Source organism: Narcine bancroftii, chromosome 4 (assembly GCF_036971445.1).
Source record: "Narcine bancroftii isolate sNarBan1 chromosome 4, sNarBan1.hap1, whole genome shotgun sequence".
In the NCBI taxonomy this organism is placed as follows: Eukaryota; Metazoa; Chordata; class Chondrichthyes; order Torpediniformes; family Narcinidae; genus Narcine; species Narcine bancroftii.
The window spans coordinates 94,758,503-94,785,464 of NC_091472.1; the positions used below are offsets into that span (position 1 = coordinate 94,758,503).

At 39.5% G+C, this 26,962-nt stretch overlaps 1 protein-coding gene across 3 annotated transcripts in view; it reads right to left on the reverse strand.

The window, feature by feature from the left end:
* The window catches only part of map3k4 (mitogen-activated protein kinase kinase kinase 4), a 253,090-nt gene that overhangs the window by 3,010 nt on the left and 223,118 nt on the right, over positions 1 to 26,962 (reverse strand). For 2 of the 3 annotated variants that reach the window (XM_069932041.1, XM_069932038.1), the window contains 8 exons: positions 26,641 to 26,741; positions 25,328 to 25,408; positions 23,760 to 23,951; positions 17,936 to 18,006; positions 8,955 to 9,071; positions 5,343 to 5,502; positions 1,980 to 2,102; positions 180 to 286 (listed from right to left, as the gene is read on the reverse strand). In XM_069932041.1, coding sequence (XP_069788142.1) covers positions 180 to 286; positions 1,980 to 2,102; positions 5,343 to 5,502; positions 8,955 to 9,071; positions 17,936 to 18,006; positions 23,760 to 23,951; positions 25,328 to 25,408; positions 26,641 to 26,741 — 952 coding nt within the window. The remainder of the gene's footprint in view (positions 1 to 179; positions 287 to 1,979; positions 2,103 to 5,342; positions 5,503 to 8,954; positions 9,072 to 17,935; positions 18,007 to 23,759; positions 23,952 to 25,327; positions 25,409 to 26,640; positions 26,742 to 26,962) is intronic. The other variant, XM_069932039.1, reaches the window with a different exon arrangement.

The following is a 26,962-nucleotide window of genomic DNA, read 5'->3' on the forward strand; positions in this document are numbered from 1 at the left end:
CTGTCTAATCCAAATATCCCTCAATTCTCTCTACTACAATCCAAAAACCTCAAGTACAGAATGTACAGTGCAGATATCCTGTCACCACCTGAAGTGTGCATAAATTACCATTCAGTATCCAGCAACAACCATCACATAATGCCAGAAACACCAAAATATTACCATTCTACATTTCTCACCTTGCCGGTGACCATTTCCACAAGGACACACCCAAGGCTCCAGACATCTGCAGCACGCCCATGTCCTTCTCCCTTTGCTCTGGTGATAACTTCAGGGGCCATGTAGGCTTTAACAGAATAAAAGTGGACAAATCAAGATAATTAACATTTATCACTTCACAGTCCTGGATTTCATTGGGATGATTTCACTTTCAGTTTTAAAATGACTGATGTTGATGCCTTCACCAGTGGTTTCTGCACTTCATATTTAACATTTTCCATCCAGCAAACTCAAGTCTCCAAGATTTACTCTGAAGCAACCTTGTATTCCAAAACCACCTTTTGTCTGAAGAGGAACTGGCACCAGCTCAAGCATATAGAAAAGTGAAGAACACTCCTACTATCATGGACAATAGATTGAAAGGGGTTGCAGAAAAGGTAGCTGCAAACTTCAGGACACTTGGACTAGATAACAGAACTCATCCTCTGTATACCAATTTACTTCAGCAAGAATTGGTATTTGCTATAAAAATAGAAAGATTGGAAAGGACCATCTTTAAACAAAATATCCAACTCCATAAATCTAAATAGTTTTATGCACACAACAAACAAGGGCAATCTCCATTCCAATCTCTCCAAAGATTCTGCTCATGATGGTTTGAAATCACCTTGTATAATGAACATTGATGGAGAATAATGAAACATTTTTGTTAAACACAGTGGCAAGGCTTGGGCCACACATTGTTTATTTTATATACAAAGGTACTTTGTAAGGAATTGGAGGCCAAAGGCTTGTGTTGTTACCTTTCAACAAGATCACAGCTCACCTACCGTAACTCCAAGTCCCTTGACAGCTCCTGGATTCAAAGTGTTGATTTGTCTTTCTCAGACTTAAATATACTCAACCACCTGGCATCCACATTTTCTAGGAAAGAGAATTCCACTGATCCATAACTATCAGTGTGGAAACCTCAGTCCAAAATGCCCAAACTGTCATTTAGAGATTATGTCCTTGAAGTTATAACTCCTGCTGAGAAAGCAGGAGCCATTGTGTCAGCTCCTTCAGAATTTTGCATCCATCAACATCACCACCACCACCTCTCTTCACAGAATTTAGGCCTATTTTACTTGATCTTTCCTCAAAGGCAGTTCCACCATCCTACAACCTGTAACCAGATGTCAGGTAACGAGAAGTCAGGTGACAGAGGTTTGTGTTGGGGAACACTTTGGGTCCAGTGATCACAATACTATTAGTTTTAGGCCAGTAATGGAAAAGAATAGATGGGCCAAAGGTTGAGATTCTTGATGGGAAGAAAGCAGATTTCGAGGGGATGAGAAAAGGTTTGGAGGGTGAAAGTGTGGCAGAAACAATTTAAATAGTCAGGTATGGGAAAGGTTTAGAGGGATATGGTGCAACCACAGGCATATGGGACTAGCTGTAGAACTCTTTGACTCTACAAATCAATCTACATTGCTTCCAAAAACAGATTAAAACTGCAAACCAGTGTGATCTCACCCAAAGCCTTTTGCAGTTGGAGCAAGGCATTGTAATCTGGATCAAGACACTCCTGTGATAATGGCCAAATGGCTTCAACCCACTTTAAAAAAGCTACTGCTTGTGTCACCTACAGGCAGAGACTATTTGTTGTCATCCAAATATTATTCTACTGGAGAACCAGTCAGACCACAGATTTTTGACAATGAGTTGAACACAAAATTTAAGTCAGAAAGTAGTCTTGCTCATCAAGAAGCATTTACTCATCCACCACATATAAATTATGGATACAACTGGACGACGAGTGGAAAAAGCAGGTTACTTACCAGCAGTCCCAAGAGTACTGTTCACTTCACCCGGCATAGTCTGTGCAATATTTTTCAGTTTTACAGAACAACCAAAGTCCCCCAGTTTGATCAGACCTGATGAGGTGAGGAAAATATTGGCACCTAAAATAAAGAAAATTTATTAAATTGCTATATTTTAAGAATGATCATTGCTGTCAGATTCACTGTAATTTGAACAGTTTCCCGTCATTGAGTCGTTAATACTTGAATTCGCGGAATGACAAAGATTCAGAACTGCAAATGAAACAATTTTGCAAAAGTAAAATATTAGATGCTGGAAATCTGAAACAAAAATGCTTGAATACTCAGGTCAGGCACCTTGGGAAGAGTTACAATCCTGGCTGCTAATCATCATCCACTTAGTTAGTTTTCTCTCTCCACAAATAATGCTTGACCTGTTGAATATTGACAGCATTAACTGAAAGATCTAAACTCTCTTGCAATGGTAACCACCAAAGGCATGTCATGGTGTCCTAGAGAAACTTCTAATTTAAACTCTAGAAGCCCCAATTAATATTCAAAAAGACCCAGTATTCATCAATGAAGCCCAGTTTGCAGGTGCAGCATGTGATTAAGAATCAAATGGTAAGCTTGTATTAAAACAGTATTTATGTAGAGCAGTAGAAGTGTCTTACTGCAATTATAGATGCCTGATGACATGGGAGCTGGCATAATTACTGTTTTAGTCTTGTATATACTTGCTATAGATTGGTTCCAAAATCTTTAGAATTATCCACTCCCAATGCTGTGCAAGCTCAATCATCGAGTTCATTCAAACTGCATATCACAGGAATTGAGGGATATGGATGGAAAATGGTGTTTAGGGATAAGATCAGCTGTTGATTTTGGTGAATGGTGGAGGAGACGAAGGATCCAATGGCTTATACGAAGGATCCAATGGCTTATCTCCACTCATAATTCTTATGTTTTCAACTGCAACTATATTCTCAACAGCATAGGCTGCATTGGTACCAAGACTTGTCCAGTACCACCAGGAAAATTTAATACCACTATATACAGTATTTATTTGCAGTTTACCAATGTCTCTGGCATGCATATTAAAAAAAGGAAACATTTTCAATGTGACCCAACTTATTTCACAAAAGACATTCATGAAGTGGCCCCAACAATACTTCAACGATTTTGAAAAGGATGCTTACAAGGCCAGTATTTACTGCTAGCAAGAGCAAATTGCCCTCAAGAAAGTGGCAGTGAGTTGCCACCATGAACTGCTGTAGTCCTAACCGGTTGTAAGTTCCAGGATTTAAACACCGACAACTTAAAAACAGAAAAACACTCTTTACCTGAATGGCTGTTTGCTGCTAACCGATTAATACTCGATCACAATATCCCTCCTGTGTTCAACTGCATGTTTAATGAATGAGTATTGACCAGAAGACGATATCACAAACATTAGAGCAAAATGACTTATCTTCAACAAATGGTCAAGCTCAAGTGAAATCCACCTATTGTGTGATCATTATATGATGTACTGCAACTACCTACTTGATGAATCTAGTTCTCATATGAGTGGAACTGACGGAAGACAAACAAATTCTGCTTCCTTGCCTATAAATTTGTGCTGACTAAAGAACACCAAAATGAATAACTTAGCCAGGATCAGATCCTACCTTCATTCTGAGACAAAGATTCTTAATTGCTTAGAAGCAAGTTTCCAGATGGTAGCTACCCTGCTTATACTAGGTTACTAATAGTGTTTAATCTTCCAAGACAACACACTTCCATTGCTGGTAAACTTCAGCATTGCTGAAGGCTGCCATTTTATTAACACGAGCCACCTAACGGAGTCCATCAGAGAAAATACATGTGCAGAATGTGAGAAACGTCTCTGCCTCCAATTCTTGCAAGATGTTCAGGATATTTTCAGAAGGTAGCATAGATGTTGTTGTTAAACAGAATGAGTGATGTACAATTCCACTGCCTTTTCTCCACAGTAGTGATTACTAATGGTTTAAATGTTCATCACCCTGATATTAAAGATCCACCTTCCTCTCCCCACCAGTTTAAACCTGCGCAGTGTCCACTTCAGTTTAATTTTAATTTAGAAATGCAGCACGGTAACAGGCCTTTCTGGTCCACAAGCCCATGCTGCCAAATTACATTTTGAATGTTGGGAGGAACCCAGAAGAAACCCATGCAGAGACGGCGAGAACATTCAAAATCCTTATGGACAGTGCCTGATTCAAACCTGGGTCATTGGCATTGTATCAGCTTGTGGACCTCTAATTGCAACACCTTACTTTGGTTATGCAGATTTTTATTATTCAAAACATAATGGCAAAACACTCTCTTTTTGACATGCCAACTTCTGGCTTTTGAGATAAAGGACATGTTTGCTGCTAACCGATTAATAATCTGTTTACAGGTCAGTTATTAACAAGAAAAAAATCTATTACCTTATTCCCAAATTATTGCCCGATTTAGTTCTATGCTTCCAAATCTTGAGATTTAACTTGGGTAAAATGTACAAACTTCTTTTGAAATGCACAGATGACAATTGATTTCAGAATTGGATTCAGTCCTTAGCCCATTAATATTGGCTGATTAATATTTCTTTCAGCCTCCAGCAGAAACTGGTTCAAATAATCACTAATTTATTACAAGAAAGTGTCCTTTGTGATGAGTTTACTCCAGGCTAACCCTTACTGGCTAATAATTACAGTAATTAAAATATCACTACATTTGGGAGCATGTTTAAAATCAAAATATAGACATCATGTAGCTGAGATTAGCTAGCAATATTACAAATAAAGTACAGTAAAAATTCTCATAATCCGGCATCAATGGGGATCACTGATGTCGGATATGTGAATTTTTCGGTTAACTGATACTCATTCTTTAAAAAAGTAAAATGTAATCTAGGAAAAAAAATCAGTATTGTAGTCTTTATGTAAAGATCGCTTTAATCAAGAATTCCCATAACCTAATACTAATAAAGATTCTTACTAAGCATGGATAGGGAGACACTTTTGGAGTCGCCCCAGCGGTGAGTAGTATTGACCAGCTCTTCGTCCTAGTGTCCCGTTCAGACCCTCAGCACAACCCAACTCACCTCCATACAAGTGTCCTCGTCAGGCCCTCAGCACAAAATTTGCCATGCTGACAACCCGACTCCTCTCCATGCAAGTGGTGACTGAAAAGAATGCAAGCACATTGAGGGACTTTGCCCACAATGAAGTCTCAGCACTCCCCCATGGGGTCCAATCTTATTTGTTTCAAATTCTAACTATTTATTTATTTCCTTGAATTTTTGCTGGTTGTGTGAGTTGATTGAATAGTGAATCATGGGGATTTTACTGTATTTGTGTGTGTGCGCATTACCCTTGATATCTCTGTGCACAATTCCATGTTCATGTAGCACATTGATAGCCGTAGTGATCTGTTTGGTGTACAATCGAATTACGTGCTCCTGTAGGCCAAGCCTCGCAACCTCCTCCAGAGTGCCTTCATCACAGTACTCCATGAAGATATACATTTCTTCCTGAGTCAAAGATAAAACAAAAGTTCAATGTGCAAAGTAGCTGCATGGTACCAAGAGGGAGAAACAACGTAATAAGTAGGGTATTTCATCACAAGTATCAGATTACAAATCAAAGGGTCCACCCATGTCTGGAGGAGAGGAATATTTTCTCCCCCGAGAGATTCCTGAAGGGCTAATAAATGGAGAGATATTTTTGAGAAACAATGAATTGTAACTGGGAAAATCAACAAGCAGAAGCTTGCTGGGATTCACAACCATGATGCTTGGTCATTCTAATGTGGGAGGAAACTATACAGGGCTACAAGGACAAAATTCCCTGCTTAGTGTCCAAGAGCAAAAGGAAATAAAAACACTCTCATGAAGAGTGTGAACTGCATAAGCTTTACATGAGATCAGCTCGTGATTCAGCAGGGCCTTGAATTGTGCTTGTGGAAGGGACGCTAGTAGTTATTCACGCACAGAGCAACAAGTTAAAATAATTTAAAACAGGAACTAAGGGAGAGTGAAGAAAGGAATGCACGCAGCATTTAATTTGCTCAGCTCGTGTCCCAATTCTTGAACATGAAACAAGCTTTCCAATATACTCCATTTGCCTCATATACTTCGCGTCTCCTATGAACAATTGAAAAGGTTTATAAATGTTAATACAAAATTGTGAGTCAAACGGCCTGTACTGTGTTGCAACGTTCTATGTTCTATAATACAGTGCCACTTTAACCTGGAAACGGTCCCTCTGACTCACACCTACCAAAATAAAAATTACAGGAAACACTCGACTGATGGAAGTGTTGAAAAACAGAAAAGTAAGTATCTCATCCTGTTACTGCCATTGTCCGACTACTATCTCATCCTTTTAGGAAGATGAGATAGAACTCCTTTTAAAGACAGGTCCCAATGTGGAAAGGCTTTCAGACTTTGGTTGGTTGGAATCTAAACAGGACAAATTTATGACTGCTGAGAAACCCTTAAAAGAAACGATTATCGCAACAGTGTCACAATGATGTCACAGCTCCAGTGATTGGGTCTGGGGTTCGAATCCCGCATTGTTTGTAAGGAGTTTGTACGTTCTCCACGTGTCTGTTTGGATTTCCTCTCACCCTTCAAAATGTACTTAGGGTTGTAAGTCAATTGGGTGTAATTGGGCGTCACAGGCTTGTGAGCTGAAAGGGCCTGTTATTGTGTTGATTGTCTAAATCTAAATTTAAATAAATAAAACTCAGCAAAGAATCCTAGTTCTCTCCCAGTCTCTCCTCCTGTCTTTTTTTTTCTTTGGCTTGGCTTCGCGGACGAAGATTTATGGAGGAGGTAAAAAGTCCATGTCAGCTGCAGGCTCGTTTGTGGCTGACAAGTCCGATGCGGGACAGGCAGACACGGTTGCAGCGGTTGCAGGGGAAAATTGGTTGGTGGGGGTTGGGTGTTGGGTTTTTCCTCCTTTGCCTTTTGTCAGTGAGGTGGGCTCTGCGGTCTTCTTCAAAGGAGGTTGCTGCCCGCCAAACTGTGAGGCGCCAAGATGCACGGTTTGAGGCGTTATCAGCCCACTGGCGGTGGTCAATGTGGCAGGCACCAAGAGATTTCTTTAGGCAGTCCTTGTACCTTTTCTTTGGTGCACCTCTGTCACGGTGGCCAGTGGAGAGCTCGCCATATAACACGATCTTGGGAAGGCGATGGTCCTCCATTCTGGAGACGTGACCCATCCAGCGCAGCTGGATCTTCAGCAGCGTGGACTCGATGCTGTCGACCTCTGCCATCTCGAGTACTTCGACGATAGGGATGAAAGCGCTCCAATGGATGTTGAGGATGGAGCGGAGACAACGCTGGTGGAAGCGTTCTAGGAGCCGTAGGTGGTGCCGGTAGAGGACCCATGATTCGGAGCCGAACAGGAGTGTGGGTATGACAACGGCTCTGTATACGCTTATCTTTGTGAGGTTTTTCAGTTGGTTGTTTTTCCAGACTCTTTTGTGTAGTCTTCCAAAGGCGCTATTTGCCTTGGCGAGTCTGTTGTCTATCTCATTGTCGATCCTTGCATCTGATGAAATGGTGCAGCCAAGATAGGTAAACTGGTTGACCGTTTTGAGTTTTGTGTGCCCGATGGAGATGTGGGGGGGCTCTCCTCCTGTATGAGCTCTCTATAAGCTTGTTCAATGCTCCAGAAACAACATAGAGGACCTTCAGTCACAATACCTACCCCTCCCCCAGTCTTCCCCTGCCAAAGCTGTCACACAAGTTCACAAGTAAAGGAGAAGAAGCAGGCCATTAGGCCCATCAAGCCTGTTCTGTGACTCTACACTAAGCTGAATTATGCTCACACCTAATTCCAATTTCCAGCCTTTCCCCCATATCTCTTGATACCCTATTTGTCCATTTCCTGTTAAAATACTCCCAGTGATCTGACCTCCACTGCTTTGTGCAGTAGTGAGTTCCACAGATCCATGACCCTCTGATTAAAGAAGCTCTTCCTCCTCTCTGTTTTAATTGGATAACTTTTCTAATTTTAAGACTATGGCCCCTTATCCTCGATTCAACCATTAAGGGAAACATCTTATCCACGTTCACTCTGTCAAAACCTTTCAATATTTGAAATGTCTCTATGAGAATCCCCCCCCCCACCATTCTCCTATACCCCAACAAATACCACCCAAGAGTTGCCAAACACTCTCCATACGCTAGTCCCTGCATTCCAGGAATCATCCTGGTAAATCTCCTCTGTACCCTCTCCAACAACATCACATCCTTTTTAAGATAGGGAGCCCAAAACTGTACACAGTACTCTAAATGGGGTCTCACCAGTGCCCCATAGAGTCTCATTAACACCTCTCTACTATTAAACACTACCACTCGCCACCTTCACTACCAATCCCACCTGGGCATTAATGTTTAGATTTCTCTGCATGAGGACACCCAGGTCTCTTTGCATCTCCGAGGGTTGAATTTTTTCCCCATCCACATCATTCTCTGCCTGTTTATTTCTGCTGCCAAAAATAGAACCGAACACTTCTCAACATTGTACTTCATCTGCCATTTTTTTGCCCAGTCTCCCAATCTGCCTATATCCTTCTGTAATTTTACGGTTTCTTCAACAGTTCCTGCTCTGCCACCTATCTTAGTGTCATCCGACTGATGGAAAGGTTTGGTACATTGTACTGTGCTAGGAGGTCAATTAAAAGATCCAGACAAGAGATTGAGGATTTAAATCTTTCTTTAGCTAAGGTTTTGTACTTCCTTTAGCTATTTCCTAGTTCCTGGATATTAATGGAAACATGACAAAATTTTCTCTGAATTGAAAGAGAAAGTTTAATATTGGTGCAGTGACATATAAAGACCATTCATGCCTTGCACATCTGAAAATATTAGCTCAATACAGGTCAATGGGAGAGGAAATCAAAGCAAATTGCTCTTCTCTGCAAAACAGACGTCATGAATCAGTATGACTCATGGATATTTGAATTACTTACTCTGTGAAGTTCTACACCAAAATATCTAACCAGGTTTGGGTGTTTGATACCTTCAAAAATTTTCAATTCATCTGCAGTCTCCTTGATAGTTTTGTGATCATTTGGCTGGAATCTAATCTATGGATAAAAGAACATCAAACCATAAAGTTAATGTTAAAAAAAGAAAAAGTTGATTTCATAAAGCATCATTCAGAAACTCAGGACATTTCGCTTTTACAGACAATTAAATACCAGTAATTTTCTTCGCAGTGTGTTGTAGTGGAAACTTATGCCAAAGCGTACTCACCAAAATTGCAAAAACCAGCAAGATAATACCACATCAGCTGGCTTGACTTGTTGGTTATATAAAAAATATCAGGATACTGGAAATTTTTAAAAATCTTCTTCAAAATGGCATTTGGGATCTTTCTATTAGGAATTCAATAAGTTCCTAAAATTCTCCACAATCTAGTCTGGGTGGCCATACTGTTTCCTTACCTATCAACTTGAATCCCAAAAGGAAAAATATTTACATAATAAACACATTGAAAGTAGTTCAATGGTTAGAAGAACAGAATCTACTGAAACATAAGTACACTCTCAAACACAGATCTGGAATGGGAATAGACAATACAACCGCTCAAATTGTTTAAAAAAATCTGGCTAATCTGAGTAGACAAGTCTCCAATACCATTCATCACCTTGCTTATCAATAATTGTCCTACCATTGCCTTACAAACAATTGAAGACTGTTTCCACCTCCCTTTGAGGAAGAGAATTACAAAAAATTGCATCCTCATCTCTATTAAACTAGTGGCTCCTTAATTTTAGTGATTCCCCCAGTTCTATATTTTCCCATAGAAAAAACATTCTCTCCACCCTGACAAGACACCTCAGGATATTAGATATTTCGACTGTCCCATCTGAATTCCAGTGGCAACTAACCTATCCTGCCCAACTATTTGCCATAGGCAATCTGTCCAACCCAGACTTTAGCTCATGAATAACTTATCCCATCTTTAACATTGTTTATGGTTTTGCTCATTTTTGTTTTCTTAGTATTCTTGGGTGTATCTGTTGCTCCATCAGTCTGCACCCTGTAATCTTTTGGAATCTCCACTAATCTCACTAGAAAATGATACAGCACAGTTCTTAATGAAGTGACGCTCTGGTGCAAAACTTGACATTTCAATAGAATATTTGGAATTCTGAGATCTTCCATCCATTGATTATCTAACTCTTTAGGATAAAAAATGAATTTCATGCTTGTATTTCAGGGAACAGCAAGCAAAGATATGCAATAGAGCAGAATTTCATGGCAACATAGATACAATTACTGCACACATATGAGATCACTAGTTACCAAGTGGTTCACCATTAGACGCAAATTGTTTTTTGGGTATGAGACGTGAATTGATTAAGTTAGACTGGCAAATGTTACTTAAAGGATTAACTGTAGAAAGGCAATGACAAGCATTTAAGGATCACCTGGATGAAGTACAGCATTTGTTTATCCCGGTTTGGAAAAAGAATAACTCAAGGAGGGTAGTACATCCTTGGATAACAAGGGAAATCAAGAAGAGTATCAAGTGTAAAGAGGAAGCGTATAGACTAGCCAGGAAAGACAGAATACCAGAGGATTGGGAGAAATTCAGAGTTCTACAGAGGAATACAAAGGGATTAATCAGGAAAGGCAAAAGAGATTATGAGAGAAAATTGGCAGGGAACATAAAAAATGACTGCAAAAGTTTTTATTGATATGTAAAGAGAAAGAGACTAGTAAAGACAAATGTGGGTCCCTTACAGTCAGAAACAGGTGAATTGGTAATGGGGAACAAGGACATGGCAGACCAATTCAATAACTACTTTAGTTCAGTCTTCACTAGGGAAAATATGAATAGTCTTCAGGAAATAATAGGGGACCATGGGGCTAATGTGAGGGAAGGGATGGAGAAAATAAGTGTAAGTTATGAGGTTGTGTTGGATAAATTGAAGGGATTAAAGACAGACAAGTCCCCAGGGCCAGATGGTCTGCATCCCAGAGTGCTAAAGGAAGGAGCCCATGAAATAGTGGATGCATTGTTGATAACTTTTCAAAACTCTTTAGATTCTGGAGTAGTTCCTGAGGACTAGAGGGTGGCTAATGTAACTCCACTTCTTAAAAATGGAGGGAAAGAGAAATCAGGGAATTATAGACTGGTTAGCTTGACATTAGTAGTGGGGAAAATGTTAAAGTCAGTTATTAAAGATGTGATTGGGGCACATCTGGAAAATGTTGAATTCATTGGTCAGAGCCAGCATGGTTTTATGAAGGGAAAATCGTGTCTGACTAATCTTATTGAATTTTTTGAGGATGTAACTAGTAGAGTGGATAGGGGAGAACCAGTAGATGTGGTTTACCTGGATTTTCAGAAGGCTTTTGATAAGGTGCCACACAGATTACTATACAAACTTAAGGCACACGGTATAGGGGATATGGTATTGAGGTGGATAGAGAATTGGTTGACAGGAAGCAAAGAGTAGGAATAAACGGGTACTTTTCGGAATGGCAGTCAGTTACTAGTGGGGTCCCACAAGGCTCAGTGCTGGGACCCCAGTTATTTACGATATATATTAATGATTTAGATGAGGAAATAGAAAACAGCATGTCCAAGTTTGCAGACGACACGAAGCTGGGTGGGATTGTAAGCTGTGTCGAGGCTGTTAAGAGTGTGCAGGGTGACTTGGTCAGGTGGTACCAGTAGCACTCAGACCAGTGACCTGACATTGATTACAATGAACCGGTGTGGACTCGAAGGGCTGACATGGCCTGTTTCCGCACTGTAAACGGTTATATGGTTATATATGGTTGGGTGAGTGGGCAAATGGATGGCAGATGCAATATAATGTGGATAAATGTGTGGTTGTCCACTTTGGAGAAAAGAATGGGAGGGCTGAGTACTATCTTAATGGTATCCAATTAGGAAAAGGGGAAATGCAAGGAGACCTGGGCGTCACTGTGCATGTCATTAAAAGTGGGCAGGCAGGTGCAGCAAGCAGTAAAAAAGGCAAATGGTATGTTGGCGTTCATTTCAAGAGGATTCAAGTTCAGGAGCAGAGAGGTATTGATGCAGTTGTATAGGGCCTTGGTGAGACCTCACCTGGAGTATTGTGTTCAGTTTTGGTCTCCTTATCTGAGGAAGGACATCATTGCCATGGAGAAAGTGCAGAAAAGGTTTACCAGATTGATAACTGGGATGGCGCGACTTGCTTATGAAGAAAGGCTAGAACGACTGGGCTTGTACTCGCTGGAGTTTAGACGATTAAGAGGAGATTTAATAGAAACGTTCAAAATTCTTAAGGGATTAGACAGGCTAGATGCAGGAAGATTGTTCCCAATGTTGAGCAAGTCTAGAACCAGGGATCACAGTTTAAGGATAAAGGGGAAGTCCTTTAGGACTGAGATGAGGAAGAATTTTTTCACTCAGAGGGTGGTGAATTTATGGAATTCTCTGCCACAGGAAGTGATTGAGGCCAGTTCCATAGCTATATTTAAGAGACAGTTAGATTTAGTACTTGTGACTAGGGGGATCAAGGGGCATGGAGAGAGAGCTGGAACAGGGTACTGAGTTGATGATCAGCCATGATCAAAATGAATGGTGGTGTAGGCTTGAAGGGCCAAATGGCCTACTCCTACACCTATTTTCTATGTAAAACCACTTTCAGTTACCACATAGGGCATTGGCCACCTAACCATTGGGAGTATGTCAGTTCTATAGATGTACTGGCATAGAACACTAAAGCACAGAAAACAGGCCATTCAGCCATTCTAATCTGTGCCAAAATATTATTCCGCTGGTTCCATTGACCTGCATCCAGTCCATAACCCTCCATATCTCTTCCATCCATATATCTATCCAATTTATTCTTGAAACTTAAAAGGGAGCCCATATTTACCACATCAGATGGCAGCTCATTCCACACTCCCACCACTCTCTGAGTTAAGTTCCCCCTAATATTTCCCCTTTCACCCTAAAGCCATGTCCTCTCATATTTATCTCTCCGAATCTAAGTGGAAAGAGCCTACTTGAATTTACTCTGTCTATATCCCTCATAATTTTGTAAATCTCTATCAAATCTACGCTCTTCTACGCTCCAAGGAATAAAGTCCTTAACCTGTTTAATCTTTTCCTGTAACTCAACTCCTGAAGACCCGGCAACATCCTAGTAAATTTGCTCTGCATTCTTTCAATCTTACTGATATCCTTTCTATTTTTAGGTGATCAGAACTGCACACATACACCAAATTTGGTCACCAATGTCTTGGACAAACTCACCATTACCGCCCAACCCCTGTACTCAATACTTTGAATTTTGAAGGCCAAAATGCCAATATCTTTCTTTACAAACCTGTCTACCTGTGACACCACTTTCAGGGAATTATATATCTGTATTCCCAGATCCCTTTGTTCCTCTGCACTCCTCAGTGTCCTAGCATTTACTGTGCATGTCCTACCTTGGTTTGTACTTACAAAATGCAACATCTCACACTTGTCTGCATTAAATTCCATCTGCCATTTTCTGGTCTATTTTTCCATTTGGTCCAGATCCTCTACAAGCTTTGAAAGCTTTCCTCGCTGTCCACAATGCCTCCATTAGTGTCATCAGCAAACTTGATCCAATTTCCCACATTATCATCCAGATCATTGATATAGACAACAAACTACAATGGTCCTAGCACCAATCCCTAAGGCACACCGCTAATAACAGGCCTCCAGTCTAAGAAGCAATCATCCATCAATACTCTCTGGCTTCTCCTATTCAGCCCATTATGAATCCAGTTTACAACCTCTCCATGGATACCTAGTGTGTGAACCTTCTGAACTAACTTCTGAACTAACTGCCCACGTGGGACCTTGTCAAAGGCTACATGACTAAAGTCCACAGCCTTCATCTACTTTCTTGGTAACCTCCTCAAAAAACTCATTAAACAGAGCCTACCACGCACAAAGCCATGCTGACTATCCTAAATCAGCCCTTGGCTGTCCAAATACTTGTATATTCGATCTCTCAGAACATCCTCCAATAATTTACCTACTACAGATGTCAGGTTCACCAGCATGTAATTTCCTGGTTTACTTTTGGAGCCTTTTTTAAATAACGGATAACAAGAACTACCCTCCAATCCTCTGGCACCTCACCCATGGCTAAGGACATTTTAAATATTTCTGCCAGGACCTGGGGGAATTTATCTACCTTTATTTGCTGTAAGGCATCAAGCACCTCCTCCTTTTTAACTTCTACAAGTTCCATTCCACTACTGCTTGTATCCCTTCCTTCCTTGTACACTATGCCAGTTTCCTGAGTAAATACTGATGTAAAAAAACTGTTTAAGATCTCCCACATTTCGTGAGGCTCCACACATAGACGATCACTCTGACCTTCTAGGGGACTAATTTTGTCCCTTACTATCCTTTTACTCTTTTTTTAAATTATGGATTTTCAATCAACATGAAGTTACAAAACAAAAATCAAAGAAACATCACAGATATGTACAATAAAATATCAAAACCAAATTACATGTTGATATACAAAGGAGGAAGAATCAACACAAGATCACAATGATCAAATTCTGCACTCTTGTTCATAAATACAAAATTACACACTGTAAAGATCCTTAAAAGAAAAGTAGGAAACAGAAAAAAGAAAAATCCCCTCTCACAAAGGAAAATGAAAAAAAGAAAAAGACATAATTCTCCCATATGTGACAAAATCATCTTTTTCCAAAAGCACTAATTACAGACAGATGAAACATTACATGATTCATCTAGAGCTTACTTCCTCCCTTAAGGTCATAGACATCGCTAGATATTGGAGATTATAGTATTGGAGACTGGAGTGGGTAATCATCAAGATTAAGCCCTGTACATCTTAAATATGGGTTCCATATTCTTAAAAATGTAACATTTTCTGAGGCTGTAAGTAATCTTCTCCAGGGCTTCTGACTTCCAGCAGGTCAGATACAGTTGGGAATTAGATTTCCAAGAAATGCCTATGCACTTCCTGGCCACCTCTAAATTTCATTTGATATTTTAACAATCTAATTTTAGGTCTGAAATCTGCTAATTTCCCCAATAAAAACAATTCTGGCACCTGAGTGCATAGAATTCTGGTAATCTGTTCCAGGAGATACCCTAAATCTTCCCAGAAGGATCTCACCTTAGGGCATGACCAGGTTGAATGCAAAAATGTCCCTATATCTTGATCACATCAAAAACATAAATTTGATAAATCAGATTTCAATTTATTTAATTTTTGAGGAGTAAGGTGCAGCTGATGAAAAAAATGATATTTCCCCAGTTTATACTTTACATTAATTGTATTGCTCATGCTGTCGCAACACAGGTCAGACCAGCAAAATAGATTAATTTCTATAACCAAATCTGATTCCCATCTCTCAACTGGCTGATCTAGCCCTTGTTTAGGGGCTTCTGCTTGAAGTAAAAACTACATTTTTGAGATAAATTTCTTTGTGATCCCCTTTCAAACCAGAATGTTTCAGTACATTGCAGTAAGGTCAGTGCTGGACTTAATTTATCCCTTAAATAGGATCTTAACTGAAGAGAGCAGAAAAAAAGGAGAAAACAATTTTTTTAAAAACATAAATTGGAGTTTTTCGGGATTTTCTTGGGCTATAAAGTTAATTGTGGTGAAAGCGAAGTTACGCCATTTATGGGTGGAATTATGATCATGTTAAAAGAGACTCTCAATTTAAGTGGCCTCTTAGTGGGATAAAATACTTAGATATTAAGATAGATAATAACTTACAGAATTTATATGTTGAATTATCTTCCCTTGCTTTGGAAAATTGAGGATGATTTAAATAAATGGATAACTTCAAATTACTTTGAATGGAAAGTCAATTGTATTAAAATGAATATATTGCCTAAATTTCAATATCTTTTCCAAAACCTACCTGTTTTAGTACCACAACGATTCTTTCAGAATTTAAATAAATATATTAGGAAGTTTCAGTGGAATGGTAAGTTTCCCATAGTCTCTATCCATAAATTAATCTGGAATTATGAACCAGGAGGATTAAGGCTCCCAGACTTTAAAAAATATTACTGGGCAACCCAAATGAAGTTTGTCACCTTCCTCTTTGACAGAGGAGACAAATCATCTTAGGTAGAATTGGAATTGCATAAGGTTTGTGAGAAGATAGCAGAAAATATAATATATAAATGGAATTCTAAAATTACTATCTGGTCCTAAGGAAGCTCCCTTACTAAAACATATTAATTTGGAATAAACTCAATGGTCAAATTGGTGTTGGGTGGGGCTCTCACCCAAAACACCCCTAGTTCAAAATAAATTAATTCCATCAACTATTAATAATAAAATTCTAGAAATTTGGTCTCAGAGTGGGATCAAGTATATCGAAAATTGTTTTGAGCAGGGAAAATTGATGACATTTGAACAAATCTGGAATAAATTTGGAGTTTTAAAAACTATTCTTTTACTCTACGGGTTTACCTTCACATTATCTGCCAAAGCAACCTCATGTCTTCTTTTTGCCTTCCTGATTTCTTTCTTAAATATTTTCTTACATTTCTATTCTCTTCTAGTACCTCATTTGCTCCTTGTTGCCTTTTCCTGCTATACATCTCTCTTCTTCTTAACCAGATCGCCAATATCCCTTGAAAACCAAGGTTTCCTATGCTGGTAATTTTGTCTTTAATTTTGATGGGAACGTGCAAACTCTGCACTCTCAACATTTCGCTTTTGAAGGCCTTCCACTTTCTGAACACATTCTTGCCAGAAAACAACTTATCTCAATCCACTCTTCCTAGATCCTTTCTCATTTCCATAAAATTGGCCTTTCTCCAAATGAGAATCTCAACTCGAGGACTAGATCTCTCTTTAGCCATAATTAACTTGAAACGAATGACATTATAGTCACTGGACCCAAAATATTCACCTGCACATACTTCTGTCATCTGAACTGTCTAATAGGAGATCAAGGACTGCATCCTCTCTCATTGGTACCTCGAAATATTGATTTAGAAAACTTTGACAAACCTCCATACTTATATTTGACATGCATAGCATTGCCTCTGCTATCAGGAACTGAGCAAGATTGAATAGTCAGTTCATCATTTATGGGCTGACATTTAGTAAAAGAAAATAAACAAAGCACTGGTTCAAAATTTCTGATCAGAAGCCAAAGCCAAGTTCAGTAATGCAGGTGCCATCATGGTAGAGGACTGTAGCTGGCTGAAGTTCACCATGTTGGAGCTGGAGGAAGTTCATCAATGATACAAATCATCTTGTGTTCAATAGGCGATAGTCAAAAAAAATCAGCTCAAGCCAAATAAGATGCTAAGACAGAAGTGATATTCAATAAGGACAAATCACAAGTGAGAGTACAGTGGGACAATTTTGGTGGCTCAGCTGGCAAGGATGGAAGGGTAGACCCAGAGAACCAAAATGTCTAGACCTAATATAGGGAAGGTAGCAAAAGGTCACTGCATGATACTAATTTGGTGCACATGGATATAAGCAGAGTTTAGGATAAGGTCAAGTTTAAAGAGGCCAAGGTGGGAGTCAAGCCAGTTCACTACAAAGGTACAAATATTGATGCAAAAGAATCCTCACAAGGATTTGAAAAGATAACATAATAATAAAAGGATTTTTTATTTATTTTCCAGCTAGAAATATATTTTCCCTATAATGTTTCTAAATTTCATACATTACAAAACTACTTTTAATGCCAATACTGCAATGATTCATCAAGGAATGGGAGAATCAATTTTTGTGAGGATCAACCCAGGCGAAATATCAGTATGCTTTCTGTATTTGGATGTTGATCTCTAAGTGCTCAGTGAAACATATCCTGGTACAGGCAAAGAGACTTGTTTCTTCTGGAGTGCAGGTGATGCAAGGGCGTACTGTGTGCAGTGGCATGGATACAGCCAGCAAGAAGTTTGAAAGTACTTTCCCTAAATACAAAAAGCACTTACTTCCTTCATTGCCATTAGCTCTCCAGTATCTACATTTATACATGTGTACACTTTCCCATACTGTCCTTCACCTGCAGAAACAAAGAATATTGTTATGTAGTGGGCAGATCTTTCAGGTGCATGAACTGAGAGCTCCATTGTTGCAGATTCAATCAAATTGGGAAGCTTAAGATGTTCACCAATTTTTTTTTGAATATTTTATTCAACAATGATATATTACATTCAGAGCCCTTTTCCCCCTGCCCACCCCTCTCTCTTCCCTCCCATATCATTCCTTCCCTCCCTAAACAAACATAAAAAAAAATCTATAGAGTTACAGACCCTTAAAGGAACCAAATATAAACTCAAAGTGACATAATGTAAAATGAAAAGAAAAACAAGAGCACATCATCTGCGCCACGATCCAATTCATTTATCTCAGTCGTTCCACTATTAGTACAAATTTTTACCTTTTATTTAAAAGGGGTGTAACTATATCTGTGTACCTACCACATATGTTGCAGATAAGGCTGCCATACTATAAAGAATGTGTCATATTTTCTCCTTAAATAGTACATGATTTTCTCCAGAGGAATGCAACTACATCTCCGTATTCCATCATGTAATATTTAGTTGGGACTCAATACATTTCTTGGCTACCGACAAGGTGAGCGTCACAAACTGAATTTTGTATCTGGTCAGTTTAAACCTCGTGTCCATAATGTTTCCCAGAGGGTACAATTCCAAATCCTGTGTAAAATCCAGCTTTATAATTTTTTTTTCAGAATGTCCTCCAGGTCCTCTCTGAAGGATCTCACTTTTGTACACAGCCAGGTTGAATGGATAAAGGTTCCAATCTCCACACCTAAAGCACATTTCTGAGATTTATGGTTTGTATTTATGTGATTTTTGTGGTGGGAGGTACAGTCGATGCAAGAAATTATATTGCACCAATCTGTATTTGGCATGAATAACTGCTGTCATGCTGTCCTTACACAGGTCTGACCAGCACCACTTGTGGACTGTTATGCCCAAGTCTGTTCACCTTCTTCATCAGTGTAAATTAAATTAAATTAAATCATTTTATTCAAACCAGAAAGATACATTTTGTTTACATGGACATCAACCTGATATTAATCACAGCCAGAGACTGTACTAACTATCTACCATCCATTTATATTGACCTTACAATAACTCAAATCAAAACAACTTTGGAGTGTACTTAACATTACCTGCCAAATATTGAAAATATGCTTTAATAAATCAAACTATCAGCTAAAGTAGCTTCCCAGTACAAAGACGTCTTGCACAGAAGGACCAAATTAATTAATGTTGGTTCAAATGTTTTAAGTTGGATGGGGATGGAGAGGATTCAGAGCTTCAAGTTCCTTGGAGTTCATATTATTAGAAAATTTCTCCTGGAGCCAGTACATCGAGGCAGCCATGAAGAAGGCACACCAACAACTCTACATTCCAAGAAGTACATGGAGATCTGGCATGTCATCATGCTATCGGATACGCTTACCAAACTGGTTATATCCTAGTCTAGTTTGGAAATTAAAATGCCCAGGAACTCAGAAGGTTCCACAAGGTAGTAAACCTAGTCCATCACAGGCTCAGGCCTCAAATCCATTTCAGACATCTGCTACACCAACCATGGGGCGGCATGGTTGGTGTAGCGGTTAGCACAATGCCTTTACAGCACCAGTGGTCACGACCAGGGTTCAAATCCTACACTGTATGTAAGGTGTTTGTATGTTCTCCCTGTGTCTGTGTGGGCTTCCCCCAGGGGCTCAGGTTTTCTCCCACCTTTCAAAATGTATGCAAATTTGGTGGGCTAGTGGGCTGAAATGACCCGTTACCGTGCTGTATTTGTCTAAATCTAAATCTTAAGTATGGCACTACCTCAAGGAGGGAGCAAACATCATAAAGGTCCCAACCTCTTCACTGCTCCTTTCAGGCTGAATGTACAGAAGCCTGAAAACCAGAACATCTAGGTTCAAGAAGTTTCTTTTCAATAACTGTCAGACTCTTAAACCTAACCCTGTAACAGTAATCACAAACTGCTCCAACAGCAAAACTGGACTGTCTGTAGAATTACGTTGCATATTTTTGCACAAGAATTACTGTGAATATTATTATCTCTCTTAGAACCAGAGAACTATAGAACACTACAGCACAGAAACCGGCTTCATCGGCCCTTCTAAACTGTGCCGAACCATTTTTGTTGCCTAGTCCCACTGACCTGCACCAAATCCATAGTCCTCCATATCTCTCCCATCCATGTACCTGCCCACTTTTTTCTTAAATTCACTACTTCAGCTGGCACCTCGTTCCACACCCCCAACACTCTCTGTGTGAAGACGTTGCCCCTCATATTCCCCCTAAACTTTTCCCCTTTCACTCTTAACCCATGTCCTCTGGTTTGTATCTCACCTATTCTCGGTGGAAAAAGCCTATCTACATTTACTCTGTCTATCCCGCTCATAATTTTATCTCCCTTTACTTTTCTACACTCCAGGGAATAAAGTCCTAATCCATTTAACCTTTCCCTATAACACAGTTCCTTAATTCCAGGCAACATCCGAGTAAATTTTCTCTGCACTATTTCATTCTTATGAATATCCTTCCTGTAGTTAAATGACCAAAACTGCACAATATGCTCCAAATTTGGCCTCACCAATGTCTTACACAACTTTAACATAACATCCCAACTCCTGTACTCAATACTTTGATTTATAAAGCGCTCTTTACAACCCTATCTACCCGTGACACAACTTTCAGGGAATTATGTATCTGTATTCCCAGATCCCTCTGTTCTACCGCACTCCTCAGTGCCCTACCATTTACCGTGTATGTCCTTTCTTAGTTTGTGCTTCCAAAATGTCTTTAAAAAATGTAATACCTCACACTTGTCCGCATTAAATTCCGTCTGCCATTTTTCAGCCCTTTTTTCCAGCTGGTCTAGATCCCTCTGCAAGCTTAGAAAACCTTCTTCGCTGTCCACAACACATCCAATCTTAGGATTAATTAGGAAAGGTTAAAAGGATTATGAGAGAAAGCTGGCAGGGAACATGAACAATGACCATAAAAGCTTTTATAGATATGTAAAGAGAAAAGATTAGTCAAGACAAATGTGGGTCCATTACAGTCAGAAACAGGTGAATTGATCATGGGGAACAAGGATTCTTCAGGAATCGAGGATCTAATGTGAGGGAAGGACTGAAGGAAATAAATGTAAGTTGAGAGGTGGTATTAGGTAAATTGAAGGGATTAAAGACAGATAAATTCCCAGGGCCGGATAGTCTGCATCCCAGAGTGCTTAAGGAAGTAGCCCAAGAAATAGTAGATGTATTAGTGATAATTTTTCAAAACTCTTAAGATTTTGGATTAGTTCCTGAGGATTGGTGACAAATGTAACCCCACTTTTTAAGAAGGGAGAGAGAGAGAAAATGGGAAACTATAGACCAGTTAGCCTTGCATCGGTAGTGGGGAAAATGCTAGAGTCAGTTATTAAAGATGTGATTTGGAAAATAGTGATATCATCAGACAGAGTCAGCATGATTTTATGAAGTCTGATGAATTTTGTAGAATTTTTTGAGGATGTAACTAGTAGAGTGGATAAGAGAGAACCAGGGGAAATGGTATATCTGGACTTTCAGAAGGCTTTTGATAAGGTCCCACACAGGAGATTAGTGTACAAATTTAAAGCAAACAGTATAAGAGGTATGGTATTGAGGTGGAAAGAGAATTGGTTGACAGACAGGAAGCAAAGAGTAGGAATAAATGGGTTCTTTTCAGAATGGCAGACAGTGACTAGTGGGGAACCGCAAGGCTCAGTGCTAAGACCACAGTTATTTACAATATATATCAATGACTTAGATGAGGGAATAGAAAGCAAGTTTGCAGACAACACCAAGCTGGGTGGCAGTTAGTTGCATAGAGGATGCTAAGAGGATGCAGGGTGACTTGGACAAGTTAATTGAGTGGGCTACTGCATGGCAAATGCAATATAATGTGGATAAATGTAAGGTTATCCACTTTGGAGGCAAGAACTAGAAAGATTATTACCTCAATGTGTCCAATTAGGAAAAGGAGCAATGCAACGAGACCTGAGTGTTGCTGTGCAGCAGTCATTGAAAGTGGGCATGCAGGTACCACAGGCAGTGAGGAAAGTGAATGGTATGTTGGTATTCATAGCAAGAGGATTTGAGTACAGGAGCAGAGAGATTCTACTGCAGCTGTACAGGGCCCTGGTGAGACTACACCTGGAGTATTGTGTACAGTTTTGGTCTCCTTATCTGAGGAAAGACATCCTTGCCATAGAGGGAATACAAAGAAAGCTCACTAGATTGATACCAGGGATGTCAAGACTTGCATTTGAAGAAAGGCTGAATCAACTAGGCTTATACTTGCTAGGGTTTAGAAGATTAAGTGGGGAAATGTAGAAATATATAAATATAGAAATGTATAAAATTCTTAAGGAATTGGACAGGCTAGATGCAGGAAGGTTGTTCCCAATGTTGGGAAAACCAGAACCGAGGGGGGGGGGGGTCACAGTTTAAGGATAAAGGGGAGTTCTTTTAAGATTGAGATGAGGAAAAAAATAATTCTCTCAGAGAGTAGTGAATCTGTGGAATTCTTTGCCACGGGAAGCAGTTGAAGCTGGTTTCTTATCTATATTTAAGAGGGAGTTAGATTTGGCCCTTGTGGCAAAGGGGATCGGGGGTATGGAGAGAAAACAGGTACTGGGTACTGGTCAGCAATGACCAAAATTAATGGTGGTGTAGGCTTGAAGGGCCAAATGGCCTAATCTCACACCTATTTCTATGTTTCTATCTTCTCACTTTAAAGTACACACATTGCAACCCATCCAACTGATTACATTTATGCTCCATCCAGTGCTAGGTTTTCTTCACAGTCTCACTATACAAGCATCCACCTTTGTAATGGGAACAACTTCTCCCTATTTGACCTGTCCAAAATCTGGACCTACTGACCACCTGGAGTCCTGTGTCCATCCAGCAAGAATATAACAGATGTAATGATGAGCCCTTATCAAGCAGCTCCAAGTAATAAACCAGGAATTTTAATTTCTTCATCATTAAATATAAGTATAGTATCAAGCAACTGAGCAAATTTAAATATCGGTTTTGGCAAATGCTATGCTGAACCGAGCATTAGCAATTCAATAGAGAAAAGCAAAATAACTGGATGGTTTTCATGAACAGAAAAAAAATGCTGGATATTCACACAATGTTGAATAATAATGTCAACAATTTCATCAATTTTAATGAAGGATTCTAGATACCATTCCACAAACTCCATAGCTTTCTTATGGAATCAGCTTTTGTATTTTTCAATTGTTTCCCTTGTGAAAGTTTGTTCATTTGGTTATGTGAACTCCTGGGGCTTTAGAGCCAAAATAAAAAGTATAAATTTTTACAATTGTTGATGCTCTGTTAACCAAGAAATTCTGAAATTTGAGACTTGAATATGTGCAGAGAAACCCCCTTCTTGGCTGAAGCAGAGGTGGTGTTGCTACACCCCTTGGGCTACATTTATATAGATAACTACTATTCAGTGCCTCTTGCTTAAGAATGCACTGGAAAAGCAGGCTAAGATCAGGCAATGGACAATGTCTTATTGATTTCAAAAGGCTCCGGTTTTTTTGTTCAGAGTAAAACAACAAAGATCAGGCCGCAGCTGAGTTTACATGTTTAAAACAGCATGCATACTAAACCCAAGAAAAGTAGAGCAACCATGTTTACTCTGTAGCACAATTTCTGCATGTGAAATATTGCAAATTTAAGATTATATTTTATCTCTTTAATCCCAATATTACCTATTTTGTTTCCTCTTTGCCATTTAAACGTGACCTTTCTTAATCCAACTTGCATGACGTTGTCGTAAGATTTAGGAATATCGCAGATTTGACCAATTATATTTTTCTGCTTCATCTGGCAATTCTGTTTCTCCTCGAAGGACTTGATCGACTTTCGTACAGCATCAATTCTACTCTGTTTGGTAGCTACATCTAGGAAATCAAAATAAACGAGTTTCAGTGGGAATGCACACCAAACAAATGAATCATAATCGAATCACCATGCTCTCTCTCCTACAATATGAAATGCATTAGATAACATTAAGGGAAATGCTGCAATTAACCATATAACTGTTTACGGCATGGAAACAGGCCATGTCGCTGATTTACTGCTTGTCTTTTGAAGATTCAATTATGTGATAAGAATTGTGTTTCCTCCTTTGGTTTTCAACTCAACTTGAAATTACTCAATGGACAGAATCAGAAAAGATGAAAGCAGGAAAAAAAACAAAGCCAAGGAAAATAATGGAACACAAAGCGCAAAAATCTGCTGTCACAATGTGCAGAAACCCTGATGATCCAGCATCTAGATTACTATAGCCCAAGCCCTACATTCCATTGGGCCCCAACAAGTTTAAAAAGAGCACCTGAACAGAGCTCCAGTGAGTATTGGTTTCCAGCACTTCTCTTAAACTTGCTGGGGCTATGTAAATATGCTGCATTAACACTCACCTCAATCTCAAAAATGTTTATTACGCAACAATGTAAAACCGAAAAGAGAAAATTAAAAGTGGGATGCAGTTTTAAGAGTGCATTTGTATAGTCTGGAAGAGCTGCTAGTTTGGGACCAAAGTCCCCAGGGTATCAGATTGTCAGAATTTATGAAGCTCACCATTCCAGAATTACACCCCTGCCACCCAGTCATTCCTTCTTTTGTTTTAATTCAAGTAATCTGCAACTCTTGACTATCATTTCTTAGTCAGCACCACCACCCCTTGCACCATCTATTCCCTTTATCTTTATCCTCACACAGACTGAGTCACTGGAGCAGCAACTGCATTTTCCAACTCGTGAGTTCATTTCAGCCAATATAGTCTGACGTTACCACTTGGTATCTGCACCTCCTTGATGCAGATCAGGACATTTACATAGGTTGAACCTGCATTTTTAACCCAGTAATTAATACCTAGGTCCTACAGCATATGTACACAATACATATACCAATTGCTGATCTTTATAGCAATGTTCCAACTTAAACCAACAACAAATCCCAGGCAGAATAAAATAGTGCATCAAAACCACCTTCCCACTGTGTGGGGCATCAAACAGTGTTTTGCTTGATTAATTACCCACATCAAATAGTTTATGAACATGCCACATTTATCCTTTACGTGTGACAATCCATAAATTAACAAACCTCAAGAAATATGCAGGAAGGATACATCTTTTATTCTACTTCTAAATATTTGTCATGAATATTGCTCTTTCAACGAAAGCTTAGAAATTAAAAACAAAACTAAAGATTTTAAAATGGTATAAAAAAAACTTGAAATTTCATAAAGAGCATGCTAACAGAATAACACTAATACCTTTTGATTGACTTAACAGAGAACGGAGCTCCCAGCTTCTTCGCACAGTCACACCTGGATCCCCTTTAGGGTATGTTGGTTCTAGGGAGAAAAAATGGTTTTGAAATAGTCAGTTTTGCCAAGTGCAATGTGATTGATGATGAAGTATTAGCAATTTCAACCAAATTACAAGTATGTCCATTATATCATGGTGCAGTGGTTCGACTTTTAATCTTACACTAAAACTGGCACCATGGTGTGGAGTGAACCAGAAGCAATATGCATTTTGTGGCACTCTTACGTTAGTGGAGAATTGTAAGAGTTGGTGGGGAAGACATCAGAAGCCTAATGTTTTTAGCTCATACTGCTGTAATGGAATGGAAAAGCAGAGGGAGCCCCCAGCATTGATCAATTGGAAAAAGTAGCATTGCAGCCTCATTTACAGCAATGGACGGAGAGTGGAGAATGGAGTCAGACAGCAATTCCTCCCAGTTGAGCGGCACGGTTGGCGCAGCACCTTTACAGCATCAGCGATTAGGACTGGGTCCATATCCTGCGCTGTCAGTTAAGGAGTTTGTATGCTCTCCCCATGTTTGCGTGGGTTTTATTCGGGTGCTCCAGTTTCCTCCCACCATTCGAAACGTACCAGGGGTTGTAGGTCAAAGGGGTGTAAATTGGGCAGAACAGACTCATGGGCTAAAATGGCCTGCTACAGTGCTGTATATCTAAATTTAAAAATTTAATTAATTGTCAAGGGCAGCATACAAATCACAAAAGATGAAAGGGACATTCTTACCACACACAAATCATTCTACACGTGTCCAAAAGCAAGGGCAGAAGCTTTTGGTGAAATTTAAACAGGAATTGCTGGGAAGATGACCATTTTCAAAGGAAACAGCACTGAACATAGACCAGATGCAAGGCTCCAGGAGGAGCTACAGTTTGGGAAAAATATGCCCTGTCTGTATTATTGTGGTGGATATTTGAAACAAGCGGACAATGATGGCAGATTGATGGATGAGAGGGGTTGGGAAACCATACCCAAGGGGAGAGATCTGCTTATTGCCCCAGATACCTTAAGGTCAAAATGAAATACACTGGATACACTCAGCTGGTTGGGCAGCAAATGGAGGGAGAAACAGAATAAACATTTCAGATCAATGACTTTTTAAACTATCTTTCTGTCTCTAGTTTGAGGGGACAGGAGGTTCTCATAGTTGAGCTCAGGAGATCAAGAGGGTAGAGAGAGAGAGAGAGAAATGTTTGAGAAAGATTGTGCAAGACCAGTACAAAGTTCACTGTGGCCATGATATGGACTCCTACAACTTTCTCACCTTCACGGTCTTCTGTAGGACTGGAATGTCGGCTCAGTGACTTGAACTGAAGCTCAGCTGCTATAGACGCAAGGCGATCATTTTCAGGGACACTTGAACCCCTATTTTCAAATAACAAAATCACATTATTGACCTTTAACATATTATAGAGTGATACAGAATGGATACAGTGTCTTTAGCCCAACTTGCCATGCCAACCAAAATGTTCCACCCGCACTAGTCCCACTTGCATGTGTTTGGCCCATATCTTTCTAAATTTATCCATTTATCTGTCAAAATGTTTCTGGAATGTTTCAATAGTACCAGCCTCAACTACCTCCTC